The sequence below is a fragment of the Manihot esculenta genome, chromosome 8 (assembly GCF_001659605.2).
Source record: "Manihot esculenta cultivar AM560-2 chromosome 8, M.esculenta_v8, whole genome shotgun sequence".
Taxonomy (NCBI): domain Eukaryota; kingdom Viridiplantae; phylum Streptophyta; class Magnoliopsida; order Malpighiales; family Euphorbiaceae; genus Manihot; species Manihot esculenta.
Genome location: NC_035168.2, coordinates 2,452,250 through 2,469,617, shown reverse-complemented (window position 1 = coordinate 2,469,617; position 17,368 = coordinate 2,452,250). Strand labels below are relative to the sequence as shown.

Here is a 17,368-nt window from a genome sequence, read left to right as displayed (position 1 = left end):
AACTCCCTCCGTAAATATTTTCATCTACTGAACTCATATTTAATTAATATTTTACTTCAAATTATAATTTTAAAATTTAAATAATATACCAATTTTATATTATTGAGAAAATAAAAAGGGAAAACCAACTATTTCTTTTTAAAAATAAATAAAATTAAAAAAATTCATTGAAATACAAGTCTTTGCATTATCCCAATCCAAGGTGCGTTTGCTTCTTGAAACTATGCTACAGGAATTACCTTTCAGAAAATAAACTGGACTTCTCAAAAATCCCATTCCTCCGATTATACTTTATAATTTATACAGAAAGAGCCATCCATCTCAAACTCCATTGAATTCATTCATCACTCTTCAATTCCAAATGCATTCTTTCCCATTGTGAATTCTGGATTTCCCACCATCATATTTCTGCATTAAACAGATTGTACTAAGGTTTTTGTATCTCCCGTGTAGAACTCTTCGGAATGAAGAATCCGATTTTCAAAGCCGGACAAATCCACTGAAAAGAGCAAAATCTCTTACTTTTTAATTTTAAAAGTTCCAACTCGAGACTCGAGACCCGAGACCCGACTGCTGATTAAGGGAGAGAAGTACCTGCCAGGCCATCCAATCTCACCAATTGAGGGATCGAATATAATTATCCCATACATTAGTCATTAAGTGCATTTAATGAAATTCCTCTTCAACTATTGCAAACTTACCGTTGCTTAGCTTTGTTACAAGGGACAGCTAACATTCCTTCTCATCATTCTCAATTTCTCTTTAGTCTTTTGGGCCTTAGTCTGAACTTTCATTCTCGATTCTTCAAGATACTGTCAAATAAATTTCAGAATATCAAACAGAAATTTACATATGCAAACAAAGAAACAAAACTTGAAACTTCCATGAAGACGCAAAGACAGAATCTCTGCAAAATTACCTGCTGTTTTCTCTTGTTCTCGAGCTCTGCCTGTTTCAAGAATAAGAAGAGCATAAAACCCCACCAATTATTGTCAGCAAATCTTTCATTTAACTCTGAGAATAATTCATAATAGTTTACCAGAGATTGCCTAAGCTGCATGTTCTCTTCTTTTAGCTGGTTCAACTCTGCTTCTAATTCAACTGTATACGCCTGCAGAATCCAAAGAAAGAAACTCATAACTAAAGAGATTCAATTTGGTTCAGCTCTGCTTTGTAATTCAACTTCTACAAAAGGGTACCTGTTTTCTGGCTCTGGACCTTGCAGCCGACTCTCTATTCTTGATCATCCTGCGTTGCCTCCTCTCAACCACCTTCTCTTTAGGCCCATCAACAATCCTCTTCCCTCCTCTTAGCCCGCTCATATCAATTCCAAATTGATTCGCTGCGTTATCAACCAGTCCGTCTGGTGTAACTGGGCTCACTTGTCCCATAACCCCCATTGCCTGACTCGGGGGATATCCACCACCGTTCCCAACTCTTCCCCCATAAGCTGACCCCGGTGCTGCTGCTGCCGCCTGAGTAGGAAGCCCACCATTCCTCCCTGACACCTCACCTATTTGCCCAGCTTCTTGCGGCATTGTCTGGTAACTAACAGCAACGCCACCACCTCCACTGCCAATTCCAAGAAACGGCCTGGAAACAAAACTTGTCCCCATTGTAGGATTATTGTTATTGTTGCTTTGGTACAAACCGTACTGCCGTTGCTGAGTTGGTAATGGAGGTGCAGGACATTGCTCTCTTACCACCCCTGCCTTGACCAGAAAATCCTCCAACGTCATCTCCCCAAACGTCTGCCGCCGACTAGCTGCAGGCTCAGGGTTCTGGATATTGTTAACGTTACTTGTTTCACGTCCTTGGTTGCCCTGCTGCTGCTGCTGCTGCTCTCTGTGTATCTCAGACCAAACTTCATCGACAGTTTTCCGACACAATGGTTCAGGCAAGCTAAGCGATCCTTGTCTCGGCAAACTGGGTTGCGTAGATATTGCTATCTGACCAGACCCATCATTGAATCCCTGAGTTCCTCTACTATTATAATTACTATTTTTTATCTGATCACTGTTACTAGTGGCGGCCGTAGCTTGATGTTCCTCTGCGTTCCAAATGCTAGCAAGGAACTCGTCCATGTTCATGGACCCAAAATTCTTCCCACTCTCACAAAGTGTATGCTGAAACTCGTCGAGGGTAAGAGAATAAATGGAAGATTGTCTGCCAAGAGACGAGAAAAGAGGGTTTCTAAGGTGGTGATCGGACTGTAATGGCGACTCCACCTCGCCTTGGGAGATCTCATCAGGCTCTCTAACCACCATTGCTCTTGTTTTTAACTTTAGAAGTTTGTCTTTATTTCTTTGGAAGGTGCAAAAGGATTAGAAATGGCGTTTCTCAAGTGGACCTGCAACGCGTTTGCGAGAAAGAGTGTGTCAGCGGTAGGAAGAAAGAGACAATGTTGATTGTTGGCGGAGCAAAATGTGGCTAATTAACGTTATAAAGGGTAGCATATTAGCTTACTACTCCACTCTTTGCTTCAGAAATCACAGATATGCACTTCTTACTGCCACTGGTGGGTCCAAAATTAGATTCTTCAGCCTTAAATAATATTTTTTCAAAAGAAATACTCCCTCGGTCTTTTTTTTTTACGGTAGTCTCAGAATTATTTGTTTTTTATATAAATTGATAATTATATTTTATTTTTAAAATGAATTATAAAAATTAAAATGTATTCAATTTAATATTATAATTGATGACAGCTGATTTTCGATACAAGGCCTGACAACTCTAATCTATGAATCAAAAGACCCCTCAATGAGCCGGCCTAAACTACTCAGCCTTGAGATCGAATCTTCCTGGGATCAATAGGAGAAGGGATAACCAGTCCAACCATTCAGCAGATTTATCTACACGTGTGTAAGGAAGAATTAAATAGTCGTTTAGTATTAAATAGTCGTTTAGCATGAAATAAATGTCTGATATTTTTATACGTACGTATCTGTACGATAAAAACGAGTGACCCAAAGGCCGTTAGACGTCGTTAGCGAATAAAAGGCGAATAAAAGAAAGGAATAAAAGGAGAGAAACCCTCCTCTTATACCAAGTTTACCCATCTATTATAAACCATATTTTCTGTTTACCCATAAATCCTATTTTCTCTGCGAATAAAAGAAATGAATAAAATGAGAGAAACTCCTCATCTTATACCAATTTTACCCAATTATAAACCATATTTTCTTTAGATCTCAAAACATCAATAATTTTAATTGATTAAATATGATATTTTTCTATTCAATTTTAAGACTAAAAACCATGCACACAAAGTTTGAACTTTGAAGGATAAGTAGAAAATTAAAAGCAAAAGAAGAGTCGTCTGCGTATATGTTTTTGCTGTTTTAATAAGCGAGAAGAAAAACTCTAATATTTCCTAAATATGAATATTATTTCATTAATTTTATGGGAAAAAACAAAATAATATTTCCTCTTATAGAAGTAATAATTAAATAAGTAATTTCTTTATTTCTAACAAAATCATTTCTTAATATCACTACCACAACACAAAACGACAGCGGAAGCTACTCTTTGATTCTCATCTTAAACGAGCTAAGCTATGATTAAAACCCTAATACTAATTAATACCAAAACTAGTTTTACGTTAATCATACATGCATGAAGCTAAGATAAATCAACACGTTCTTTATTAAATTAGACAAGTCGCTTTTAGATCTAAAGCTGTTAAAAGAAACTGCGAGAAAATAAAAGAAAATTGAAGAAAACCAAGAAACTTACCGGCTGATATATTAAAGAAATGGCAGAAATAGAGTCTTGAGAACCTCTGAGAGAAGAAAGAAAAATTAACGAAGGAAGATCTGATGCAAAGGGCAGAAGAATTCTAGCTTTCTCGGTGATTTTCTTGCTGCACAAACAGCAGCAATAATGCCTTCGAGATTTTAAGAGCAAACATTGTTAATTTTAATTACAAAATTTTTAATAGTTTTAGGCGGGCAAAGTGGGGCACGAAGGATAAAATCCTATGTAAAAACGAGCAATTTGTTTCCAATTGAAGCTCTTGACACGTATCTTACACGTGTCTTGCATATTTTGTTGAGTTTTTGTATTTACTTTTGGCTTGTACACGTGTATTCTTGCTGCTTCTTTTAAAGGACCAATGCTAAATCGTCTAGGCTTCTGCATGAAATGATCCAAAAAGCTTTTTGGGCCTTGCCTTCTTTGATCTCTCTGCTCTACATAATTTAATTCGATGCATTTTACCATTATATTATTCCTAAGATATATTTTTTCAAAAATAATTCCTAATATATTTTATTTAACATTTTTTTAATAATTTTAATAATATATATATTTATAATTTAATTATTATTAAATATAAAATGAAAAATCGTTTTTTATGAGGAAACACACATTAAAAAGTGTAAACAAATCCATAATGTGTTGGCAAATGAAATTTGAATATATAAAAATACAATTACGATTTGATATTGGTGCAACATCAATTACTTAGGCTCCGTTGGGATTTATTTGAGCAATTGTGAAGTATTATTTTAAATATTTATATAATTAGAGTATATTAAATTTAATTTTAAAATTTTTAGTTAATATATTAGTAGATTTTTTAAATATCATTTCAACAATAATATTAACAATTTTTTAATGCCATTTCCAAGAAATCTCCAATTCATCTTTTTTAAAAAAAATTATTATAAGATCCAAATGTTTTTAAAAAATTTATTAGTTCATTTATATTTAAAATCACTCTATTAATATATTTTTATATTTTGTAAAATTCAACCCTTTACTATTTTTATTAAAAAAATTTTAATTAACTTATTTTAGTAGGACTAAACATTAAAATATATATTTAAAAATATAAAAATGTTGTAAAATTCAACCCTTTACTATTTTTATTAAAAAAAATTTAATTAACTTATTTTAGTAGGACTAAACATTAAAATATATATTTAAAAATATAAAAATGAAACAATATTCATAACTAAAATGATAGAGACTAAATAATATAAATATTTAAGATGATTAATGATTTTTTTAATAGAAAAATAATAAATTAGATTATAAAAAAATATATAAATATTTCAATTGAATAATTTTAAAATAAAAATAAATTAATAAACTTATTAAAAACTCGGATATATACTTAACAGAAATTTGCCACTTTTCTTTGGGGCCACGTATAGGATTTGATGAGTATCCAAAGTAAAGTTATATGAATTATTTTTTTCAGCATTTGACATGAAATAATCACATCACCAATGAGTGGGAACAATCATCATTCTTTTAACATTTCTTATTAATTCCATTTCTCTTCACCAGGAAGCAAAAGGATTATTGCTAATTGGGAAATTTCCCAAATTAGCCTCCTAATTCCTATATATAAAAACAAAAATTAAATTAAAAAGAAAAAGCATGCCTTGAAATTAATTAATCCATTTAAATCTTATAAACGTGGCCTTGACCACATTATGCTATAAAGATAGATTAAATTTAATTAACAATTAATGATAATGTGCCCAACGAGATTGGCAAAGGAGATGATTACAACCTCTTAGCTTTTGAGTAACCTACATAATTTTTTTTTAATCAGGAATTCGATATTAAGAGAGTAGAACATGAAATTTCTCAAATTTATTTACTCAAATGCACTTACTAGCATATTAAAGTTGTATGTGCGTATATAACTTTTTTGAAAATTTTTAAGAAAATCAAAATATAAAATTTTATATTCATTTGTTTCTTTATCCTAAATAATTAAATTAATAAAGTAAGAAGGAAAGAACCCTTTTTGTAATTTATTTAAATTTTTAGAGCACATTCTAAAAAAATTAATTAATTAATTAATTAATGCAACAATTGCATGAACAATATATGGCTCAAATCCTGGAAGGAGTGAATCTTGTGATCATTACATGTATGTATGGAGAGCATAAAGATTCATATTACATCAAGAGTTTTGTTGATAATGTATAATTAATACACTTGAAGAATAGGGGCATTTAAGTAATTTCATTAGCTTAAGCACTTCTATATAAGCTCTCTAAGCTTTCCAAAACTATGCCATCAGCAGCAAAGTTTGACAAGAAAATGTCTCCCAAATTGTTTGTTTTGTTAGTTATTTTCTCCCTTCATTGTCTCTTGGCATTGGCCTCAGACCCAGACCCAATTCAAGATTTTTGCATACCAAATCCTAAGTATGGTGCCATAAGAACAGCTAGGTTCACTATCCTCCCATGCAAAAACTCCTCCGAAGCAACCACAGATGATTTCGTCTTTTCCGGCATAAAAACTGCCGGTAACTTCTCAGAGACAGGCCTTGCAACCGTTCCTGTAAACCCAACAAATTTTCCAGGCCTTAACACACTAGGCATGTCGTTTGTCCGAGCTGATCTTAAAGTTGGTGCCATTAATCCTCCACATTTTCACCCTAGGGCAACCGAGATCACTCATGTGGTGCATGGAAGTGTTTATTCAGGCTTTGTTGATTCTAACAACAGGGTTTTTGCTAGAGTTCTTGAGCAAGGAGAGGTCATGGTCTTTCCTAGAGGCTTAGTGCACTTTCAGATGAACGTTGGAGAAAAGCCTGCTACAGTTTTTGGAAGTTTCAATAGCCAAAACCCAGGAAACCAAAAGATCCCAGCTGCCATTTTTGGTTCTGGGATTGATGATGAGCTCTTGGAAAAGGCTTTTGGATTGAGTTCTAAGCAAATTGGAATGATGAAAAGAAAGTTTGATCCTAAACTTGAGGCATGAAACATAAAGGCTACTTTGGTTCAGCTCTCTACATTATGAGATCATGTTCTTTTGTATTTCCTACATATACAGAATCATGGCTTTTTTTGGAAGTCAGTGGTAGTTTAAGATATGTATAACTCTATTAATTTTACGTATATATATATATTTTGCTAGTTTAAATATACTTATATCTTCTTATTCTCGCAACATTAATCCACTTAATACAAGATTAACATTAACAGTTTTGACATAGAAAAGTGCATATAAAAATTTAATCTGATAATAAATAGATGAGTAAATCTGAGAAATTTTAAATTTTATTCTCTTCCATCCTCATTTCAAAAAAAAAATCGAATTAGCTATAAAATATATAAAACATAATATACTATTATACTGATTTGGTTCAATAATTAAAAATATATTACTCGCAATAAAATTTAGGTTTGGTTTCCTAGCATTAATTTTTCTACTTAAAATTAAAAAAACAAAAAGGATGTGCAAGCTGTAAAGTAAACTAATAGAAAGCCAATATGCCATCATATTTCCCACTAACTTGAGCTTTGTCATGCTAATGGACGCATATGATAGACCCATTCAGCATTTATAACAATGAAAATGATGATTCTATCAAGTAAAATGTGCGTGTCCCGTTTACACTATTTGAATCTAGATAATGAGGAAGCCCATCAAAGAAGAGACGCCGAAAGCTGGGTTCCATGAAATGAAAATTTTTAATTTTGCTGCATTCACGTATCCTGATGAGTTTAATTCAGTATTAATTAATTCGGACAAATGATTTTTTTTTTAAAAAAAAAAATTATGAGTCAAATAAGTCATATTATACATGTATAAAAAAATATCGAATTAAAGTAATTATTAATTTATTAAGTCTAATAAAAAATAAATATTAATATTACACTAATTATTAAAATCAAATTAGTGTGAACAAAATTTTATTTTTAAATGGGTACAATAACAAATTTGTATATATTTATAATCGAGATTTTGTGGGCATGGAGACAATTTTATGTTAGAAAAATTATTATTTAATTTTTTTAGTATAAAGAAATTTATTAGTTAAGGTTTTGATTTTAAAAAATATATTAAAAAATTTCTAAAATTTTAAAAAATCTACTAATTAATCTTTTCATTAGAACTTAATTTTATATTTTTAATAACATTTTTAATTTTATTTATTGTTGAAAAATTTTTATTTACATAAATATTATATATAAAAATTTCAAATTAAATAACAGTAGAAAATTAGCATTTATAAAATTTTACAAGCTAAATTATTTTGCTCACTTTAAAATTTTTTTAATTTAAATTATTTAATTTGTTACCTACATAAACACAATTTTATTATATATATATATATATATATATATATATATATATATATATATATATATATATATAACTTTTTAAAAATAAATAATTTAATTTTTAACCTACTGAACTTATCATTTATACATTTTCTTCTAAATCTAAATTATTCATAAAACCTATTAAATAATTTAATCATTACTTATAAAAATTTTTTTATATAAATTTATAAAAAATAAATTTTAATAGCCTAACATATAATTTTAATTGTATAAATAGAAGTAAATAAAAATATTTACCACCTTTTACAATAAAAAGTAATTGTATAAAAAAATAAATTAAATAATAAGTAAATAACTTACTTTATAAATATTTTTTTTAAAAATAATTAAAACATTTAAAGTTAAAATATTAAAAAATAAAAGTAAATTTTTTATATTGAAAAATATTAGAGAAATAAATAAATATTTATAAAAATAATATTTACGATTGTGATTTTATATATGAGAAAATTATTAAATTCTTGAATTTTTTAAAACCTATTAATTTTTATATTAAAATCATTTTGAGTAAAGTGTTTTTATATTTTATAAAATTATATTATTTAATAATTTGTCAAAAAATTAATCGCCCATTTAATTTAGTTTTAGTAATAAAGATTAATTAATATATATTTAAATTGATAGATATTAAATAATATGTATAGTTAAAATTATATATACTAAATAATGTGAATATTCAAGATAAATTAATGAATTTTTCAACAATAAAATTAAAGAATTTAATTCAACAATAAAATTAAAGAATTTAATTTTATAAAATATAAAGAGAAAATTTAATTATTTTTAAATAAAAATTAATTAATAAATTTTTTAAAAATTTAAAAATTAAATAATAATTTTTAATTTTATTTATTTAAAATTAAGTTAAAATTATATAACAGTTTTAAAAAGTTCTAAAATTTTAAGTATCGAAAAGTTTCGAGAATCTTAATCGATGAGGACGTCAATGGTTTAAGTTAGAAATCTAAAATTTTAAGGATTAAAATATAAATTTTTTAATGGAAAATTTTTTAAAAATAAAGTAGAAATTAATATAAAATAATAGTATCAAAAGAATTATATAAATTTTTTATAATTTATTTTCATATATTTATTAAAAGGTGTCAATTCGAAAATATTGATCTAACTTGTTTTTAAAATTTCTTAAAGAGAGTGACTATTTAGCTACGAGTGAAAAACTATATTTAGTTTTTTGTTGATATTTTTCTGTTTATACGTTGTGTGAAGATTACTGTTTTATCTCTGAAATAAAATAAAGAACTTTTCTATTAAAATATTTTTATTTACACGTTATATTTATATTATTTATACTATTAAATTTATTTAATGTTAACATTCACTTGAAAAATATATATTATCTGCTTTTATAATATAAAAACCTTTATATTTATATTTATATATTTAATTTAATAATAAATTCATTTTAATAAATTTAAAAATTTTTAAATTTTACTCTTTTAATTTTTTATTAAAAAAATAAAATTTTTTAATAAATAAAATAAAATTTTTTAATACCGATCGACATATTTCATTATGCAATTTAACACGTAAATATAACGAATGACTTATTTTTTATAATTTTCAAATCAAATGCCACACGCCTTAGGGACCCGTGGTCCTCTGTCCGGATGCGGCTCCGCCACTGATCAAACTAAAAGCCACAGCCAGCAGAACGAGGTTCCAGAAGAATACGTCTGTGGCTTAATTCCCAAGAAAGTTGAAGTCCATAAGCCCAGCACCCCCTCCAATATTAGTGTTTTTATTTTTATTTTTTTAATTATTTTTTTACTCAGTTTATAACAATTAATAAAATCCGTTGAATTATATACAAAAAAAATATTTAAAAGAAAAGGCTCAACCATAAATTCAAATTAATCAGAAATTAAATAAAAAAAATAAGAAAGCAAACCAGTCATATGAGTCAAACTAAACTCAAGGAAAATAAAGATAATACTCAGCCGAAATCACCACTACAGCATTGACACCTGTTGAAGTCCATTAATATAAAAGCAAGATAAATCATATGTGAAAAGTATAACACAACACTAAATACACAAAATTTAATATACAATTAAATTGGAAAGGCATTCGAAAACAGATCAGCACAGGAAAGCAAGAGCAATGCACTGAGCTAAGAACCCATAATTTTCCACTAAATCAGCTTATTAATATTAATTGATACAGCAAAACATTGAGAAACGAGGGATGAAAAAGAAAAAAACAAAGAAGCAGAATAGTGAGAGAATGATTACTTTAAGAAAGGAAGAAATGAAAAATGGCAGGTGTTGTGCATATAGTTGCAGGTTAAGAAATTATGACATGAAGACGTCTAGCTGTTACAACGACAAACACAGAGACAACTACTTTGGCTTCTAGTTAGCTTACGCAATTCCCCCACCTCCTTCTCTTGCCATTTCCGTTTAATCGTTTATATATTAGATTAGATTTCACTCGGCATGTTGGATAATACATGCTATCGTTAAGAAATTTTATTCAAGGGATTTAATTTTAATGAATGGTTAATAAAAATAAAATATATAAAATAAATATATATTTAAAAAATTTATAAAAAATTAATAAAATATTATAATTAAATTACAATTTATTTATTTTTATTAATTAAAATATATTAATAATAAATTTTTTTTATTATATTTTTTAATAATCAAAGTTGATCTTTCATTCTATTATTATGAAATTAACTTTTAATAATACTTATTATAAAAAAATAATATTATTAGAGTAATATAATAATTTAATATAATATGTATTATAAAAATTATTTTTTAAAAAATTAAATTATCTAATTTATTAGCTATAAAAATAATATTTTTATTTTATTTTTTCTCAATTTAAATAATTTAACATATTATTTATAAAAATAATATTTAAATTTAAATAGTCCATAAAACTCATAAACATTACTATAAACGCTTTTATTTTTATAACAATTTAAAATTTATTTCTTTTTATTTAAATAATTTAATAAATAATTTAAATTATATAAATAAATTAGAAATCAATTAAGTGAAATAATTACTTTTTAATAATAAAAATAATATATAAAATTAAATTATGCAATAAATAGATAATTTTAAAAAAATATTTATATATTGAAATTAAAATTTTAATAATAAAAAATAAATTTTTTGAATTGAAAAAAATGGAGAATAAAAGGGACAAAATAAAATGAACAAATAAAATTAAATAAAATAAATAATATTACAGGCGAATAAAGATTTATTTAAAAAATTAAAAAATTTAATTTTATAAAATATAAAATATTTTAATTAAATAATTTTAAAATAAAAGTCAACTAATAAATTTTTTAAATATATAGAGATCTAATAGTAATTTTACTATATGTAAAATTATTTAAATATTCCTACGTAATTTTAAAATTTTTAAGAGAATCCGTGACCCTCCTTGGCACTAACATGGATCCGTCTCTGGATGTGGCTGATCGGTCATTGCTCTTTTGACTTGATCAATAAGGCAATTTGATAACTCAATAAGGCTCACTCTTTGTAGAGGAATTTGGTCATTATCACTTAACTATTGAAGGTCTTGAAAATTATTGAACGCGATAAAAAAAAAAAAAAAAAACCTTTATAAATACATGATCTCTTATTCAGTAACAGTAACCCTACATTTCAAGAGAAATAAATAACTAACCTGGTTATTATAAATTAACTATAAAACAATATTTAAGATACCCAATTCTAAATGCTCAAAATTATTAATATTGATCACTTGTCCACATTTAGTTTACTTTAGCATTAAATGGTTGTTAATAAAGTAACAGCTACTTCATATTTTTTTTCTAATAATTTTTGTTTTGCAGATTGACAACTGGTCATAATCAAAGAAATCTATTCGAGTACATCAATACATAATTTTTTTTTTTCAAAGTATTGAAATCCAAAACTAAGTTAAACTAAAATTATGAGTCGGTTTTGATTTTAAACAATTTACTTATATATATTATACAATGAAAAAGAAATATAAATTATCGGTGAAATTTAAAAAAGTATTTAACGTTAAAATTTATTACGATGAATTAGCTTCGATTAACGTTAAAATTTATTACGATGAATTAGCTTCGATTTTCATTCCGATTCCGCATTATTATTCTGATGACTGTTAAGCCTTAAGATAGTGGACCTAATACAGTTCAAGCGAAAGAAAATTAAATTAATTTAAATGTTCGTCCAATATACAATGAAGGAATAAGTTCCATACATATATAAAGTCTGTTCTCGTGAGCAGAATAGAACGGTTTGAAGCAATTTAGTTCACATATCCATCAGTTTTCGCAAAAAAAATAAATCTGTGATATTTAAAATTGTATTTAAATAGCATCAGAAAGAATTAAATGGCTCTCTTATAAAAATAAAAACACGGTATGTCTTTGTCCGCATAAATATAACACAGAAATACAAATATAAAATGACGATTATATTATCAAATAAAATAGAAAAGAAAGAGAAATAAATAAAAAAAATATCAAACTTATAAAAAAAATCACTTTAAACTAAATTTATTTTCCAATCTTAGACAATATATTATATAATTTTTTAAAAAGAATTTAGAAGAAATTTAGAACAACAAATTTTAAAAATTAAATCAAATCAAACTAAAATAGTGAGTTTAATTTGTTCAAAATCCTCGGTTCAGATTTCAAGAAAAATGAAATTTGTCGGTTATATGAAGATATAGCTAGTCAATGGCAGGGGCATTTGTGGTGGGAAAAGGTCTTCAGGCCCTGAACAACTGAGCTCCATTTTTAAAGAATCTCTTTGAAAATAGTAAAAACTATAAAAAGTTATTACAAATATGTAATTAAGGAAATATTTATAAAAATCATGAAATCTGCACTCAACTATTTGTCATTTCTCATCCCAACCCTTTTCTTTTTCCCTTTTACTGCAAAAGAAATGGATATTGTTCTAATTTTATGAAGTTCATTAAGAAGAGAATTTCACATAATATATATATATATATATTTTATTTCAAGTTTTTTTTATTATCTTTTTATGTATTTAAATGGAAACTGACATGACAACGTGCAGAATTACCAGGACCCACGTCATGTTGCAGAGTTTTTTATTTATTTATTTTCTGAACATATTTATATTGATAATGTATAAAATTTGATTAGATATTTATATACATTATATACCCAATTATTAAAAATAATTTCAATAAACTATTTTGAAATAGGTAATTTGGAACCTAAAAGTTATTTAAAGCTATTGAATTTTGAAGTATTAACATTGCTATTAGAATCCCACTAACAAGGGTTGATAATCTTAGACTTGCTAGAGCTTGAAAATTATTATTTGCTTAACCCTAGATGTTATAATTCCAAAACATTTTTTCCCAGGGAATCCTAACTAGAAAGGTAGAGCCCAGATACAGCTAATTGCGGGGAAAGATAGAATCAAGATATGATCAATCAAGAACTAATGGGCTTAAACCAATTAGTATTAGAGTCGTTTTCAAAACTATGAGATGGAGCCAATTATATTAAAATAAATTAATTTTGAGGACTTAATAGATTTTATAAGATAGGTGTGCATGTGAACTTATACACTATCAAAGAGTATCGTTAAAATTATTATACTTTTGAATTGGATCTAATGATTTTACAGTCTTAACTATGACAAAAATAAATAATTTGGTCTAAAAAAGAGAGTCGGTGTGGGTGTGTGTTATGGTATAGGTCTTAGATTCAGGTTTTTCCAAGAGCGTATTCCATAGGTTGATCCTTCGTAATTCTACGTCGATTATGAATGGGTATATGTATGACTTATATACTTCTAAAGAGTTTTATCAAAATTATTATGATTTTAATTTGGAGAAGTCGGTGTGCGAGAATAGAGAAGAGTCACATTCATAGCTGGTGTGATAGGGTATACGAATAAATCATTAGGTTATCGTTTATAGTTTACTCAAGAATGTTTTTTCTTTTTTTTTTTGATAAGGAGAAAATTAAAAAAAATAATATTGGATAGACTATAAACTATATGAAAAAATAATATTGGCTAGACTATAAACTATATGACAGGTTCCAGTATTCTATGGCTAATTATATCACTTTTAAACTAGCCAGCAGCTCTAAACTGTAATTTGAAGAGTACTTCTTCAGACACTATGTATAAATATTGGAGGCTTTTCTTTCTTTCTTTCTACACTCTATTATCTGTTTGTTTCTTTGTCTGAATGGCAAGAATAATAGAGCCTCTCATTGTTGGGAGAGTGATAGGAGATGTTGTTGATTATTTCACACCAGAAGTAAAAATGTGTGTCACTTACAATAACAGGCAAGTTTGCAATGGATATGAGCTCTATCCATCCACAGCTGTTGCCAAACCTAAGGTTGAGGTCCAGGGAGGTGACATGAGATCTTTCTTTACACTGGTACTTTGCATTTTTTGATTTCTTTTTAAGTTTTTTTGTTTTTCTTGTTAAGACATTTCCTTGCAAAATTTCTAGCTTGTTGTGAATGTAATTTTCTCATTTTTTTTATCAGGTTATGACAGACCCAGATGTTCCTGGTCCTAGTGATCCTTATTTGAGGGAGCATTTGCACTGGTAAACCTAAATTTTTCTTTTCTCAAAGATGTTATATAGAATAAATAACTAAATAACTAAATTTTCTCGCCATCTCTAAAAATGAAAACTAGACAAGGGAGAAGGGTTACGGTATAATAATGACTATTTTATTAAAAAAATAAAATCGTATTACCAGCCGTTAAAACAGTTAACAGCTAATTGAGAATTAGCATTGTTACAGGGTAGTGAGCAACATCCCAGGGACAACAGATGCTACATTTGGTAAGTGAGTTTCATTTACTTCCTTTGGCGGATTAGCAAATGAAACTGACAAAAGTTATTTGTTGACTGATATGGGATCTGTTTTTTACAAAAATTTATAACAGGAAGGGAGGTGGTGAGCTATGAAATTCCAAGGCCTAACATAGGGATTCACAGGTTTGTGTATCTACTATTCAGGCAAAAAAGAAGACAGACAATCAATCCACCTGCTTCAAGGGATAATTTCAGCACTAGAAACTTTGCAGCTGAAAATGATCTTGGTCCTCCGGTTGCTGCTGTTTACTTCAATGCTCAAAGAGAAACTGCTGCAAGAAGACGCTAAGTACTTCTGCTGCTCATCATCATAATTAAATAATATAAAAGTATTTTTCATTTCCAACCATCATCTTGCAGCAGAAATATGTATAATCTATAACCTATCTTTATCTGTCAATTGTCTTTTGGTGTCTGTGTTAAACGCCGCTTTGAAAATTTGGTAATTTATAGATAATATTAATGGACAGGGCCTTAAATGATTTGATTGAAATGGATGTAATTTATTTTCGATTAATTTTTTCTTAGCTTTGATTTTTCGAAGGTGCTATAAATAAATTTCCTTCCATAATCGATGTGTAATTTAATAAACCTATCCAGAATATAAAAGGTTCAATATCGAAAGAAAAGACTTGATATCATATTAAATTTAGATCAGACTTAATTCACTTAAAATCAATTTAAAAAATTAATTTACGAGAAAGAGTGCCAATGACCCATATAAAAAGACCCATATAAAAAATACATTACCTTTTTCCGGTTGAGGTGGATTCAATAATACAGTTTTTTTTTTTTTTTAATAAAAAAAAATCACATCAAATTCAATCTGGCTGTACATGAAGATGGCAGGTTTTCGTATATCTGTGGCATATGTTATACCGTGCTAGATTGTATCTTATCTTTTATCATGTTGCAAATAATGCCAACATCGACAAGACTATGGTTTCTATTTTTAGAAATTGTTTTATTATTTTCTTCCATCAAATTTCTTTTCTTCCTTTTTCCTATCAGATTCCATCAAATTTAAAAAAGTACAATTTTTTTTTTTCATCAAACAAAATCCTATATTTTATCTTTAAGTTTAAATAAATGATAATCTAATAAAATATATTCATAAATATCATTGTCTATAATTTTAATTATTAAAATTATTTATTGTTTTTATTCTTTAACTTTTATTTTCATTTTAAATTTGTATTAATCAACAAAGTAAATAATTTTAATATTTACAAATGCAAAATTAATATTTTATTATCAAAAGATAATATTTTTATAAAGTTGGAGATTTATTTAAACTTAAATATAAAATTTAGCATTTTATTTACTTTAAGTGCTATTTCTTTGTTGAAAATAACTTAAATTTAAAAACTACTTTTGTAAAAAATATTTTCTAATAAGATAATTTATTTTTATTATTTAATTTTAATTTAAAAAATAAAATTTATTAATAAATTTATATATGTAAATCTAAATAACAATTTAAAAGCGTAAAAAATAATTTTTTTTTGAAAAAAAAAAGAAAGTTATTAGAAAGATAATGGATTTGTAATAATAAATTAAGTATAAGTGCCTGAAATTAACTAACTTGAGATAAATGCTATTATAAATTAAGGGTATCCAAAGCTTCCATGCAATCGGTCTCAATGATCAGGTTGTTGATCAGCATCTGTTCGGCAATAATAATACCTTCGAGAATTGTCCAGATTTCGGCTCCCACAGTTGTAGTTCGTCCCAGTAAGACCAAGAATCCTTTCCCCACTGTCCGTTGGAGTCTCGAAACAGACCTCCTCCAAATCCCATTTTGTTCATCCTCATCTAAGATCCATCCACGTTGAGTTTAAGCAAAACTCAGACTGGCAAAACATCTCTAGTTTATTTTTGATCGAATTGATCAAAGACTCACTACCAATTGAAAGCTTTCTTTTGAGTTTTATAATTAAGTTTTTCCGTTTAGATCCATGGGTCGAAAATTGGTTTTTGCTTTTGTGGAGTTTGTTGCTTGTTGATTCCTATCCGCTAAGTGAAATTAAGAAGTTGGCGAGCTCTATGTCATTACTTTGGGGCTTCCATCTTCTTCTTTTTTAGAGTGTTTTCAACATTTCTATGCTTTATCTGAGGGAGACAAGAAATTTCCTGAAGGTTATCTTTTCTTATGTAGAGATTGAGGCGATTGTAGATGGTATGGGCAGCGCTGCTGTCGTTATCCTCACTAATATAAACTTTTTGAGTTTATTTACTTGATTTACGTATTATTGGATAACATTTTAGATAAGTAATATTTAATATTTTAACTAATTTAAAATACTAATATTAATAGTTGATGAAATAGATTTAAAAAAAATCACTTCTCACAATATTTAATTAACTATTAATTATTATAACATTCAGTATTGTTG

General features: G+C 27.3%; 3 protein-coding genes across 6 annotated transcripts; 2 read left to right on the top strand and 1 right to left on the bottom strand.

The window, feature by feature from the left end:
- Window positions 1-186: 186 nt before the first annotated feature.
- On the bottom strand, window positions 187-2,483 carry LOC110621747 (protein ABSCISIC ACID-INSENSITIVE 5). 4 transcript variants are annotated; one of them, XR_006351651.1, is made up of 5 exons: window positions 1,200-2,483; window positions 920-1,111; window positions 702-812; window positions 523-594; window positions 187-408 (listed from the first exon to the last, which is right to left on the bottom strand). XR_006351651.1 is itself a non-coding variant. In XM_043958924.1 (4 exons), exons 1-3 carry the CDS (start codon window positions 2,265-2,267, stop codon window positions 717-719), a joined length of 1,356 nt encoding a protein of 451 aa, XP_043814859.1. In that variant the 5' UTR covers window positions 2,268-2,483; the 3' UTR covers window positions 187-594; window positions 702-716. The 4 variants fall into 4 exon arrangements, 3 of the variants coding, with proteins under 3 accessions (XP_043814859.1, XP_021621725.1, XP_021621724.1); XM_043958924.1 differs by having other exon boundaries at window positions 187-594; XM_021766033.2 differs by having other exon boundaries at window positions 187-812; window positions 920-949; window positions 1,040-1,111; window positions 1,200-2,482.
- Window positions 2,484-6,006: 3,523 nt separating this feature from the next.
- Window positions 6,007-6,892, top strand: LOC110620580 (germin-like protein subfamily 3 member 2). The gene has a single exon (XM_021764374.2). The coding sequence runs from the start codon at window positions 6,034-6,036 to the stop codon at window positions 6,727-6,729; it is 696 nt and encodes a 231-aa protein (XP_021620066.2). The 5' UTR covers window positions 6,007-6,033; the 3' UTR covers window positions 6,730-6,892.
- Window positions 6,893-14,312: 7,420 nt separating this feature from the next.
- Window positions 14,313-15,462, top strand: LOC110620581 (protein TERMINAL FLOWER 1). The gene is made up of 4 exons (XM_021764375.1): window positions 14,313-14,522; window positions 14,635-14,696; window positions 14,899-14,939; window positions 15,044-15,462. The coding sequence occupies exons 1-4, from the start codon at window positions 14,325-14,327 to the stop codon at window positions 15,259-15,261; spliced, it is 519 nt and encodes a 172-aa protein (XP_021620067.1). The 5' UTR covers window positions 14,313-14,324; the 3' UTR covers window positions 15,262-15,462.
- The last annotated feature ends 1,906 nt before the right edge of the window (window positions 15,463-17,368 follow it).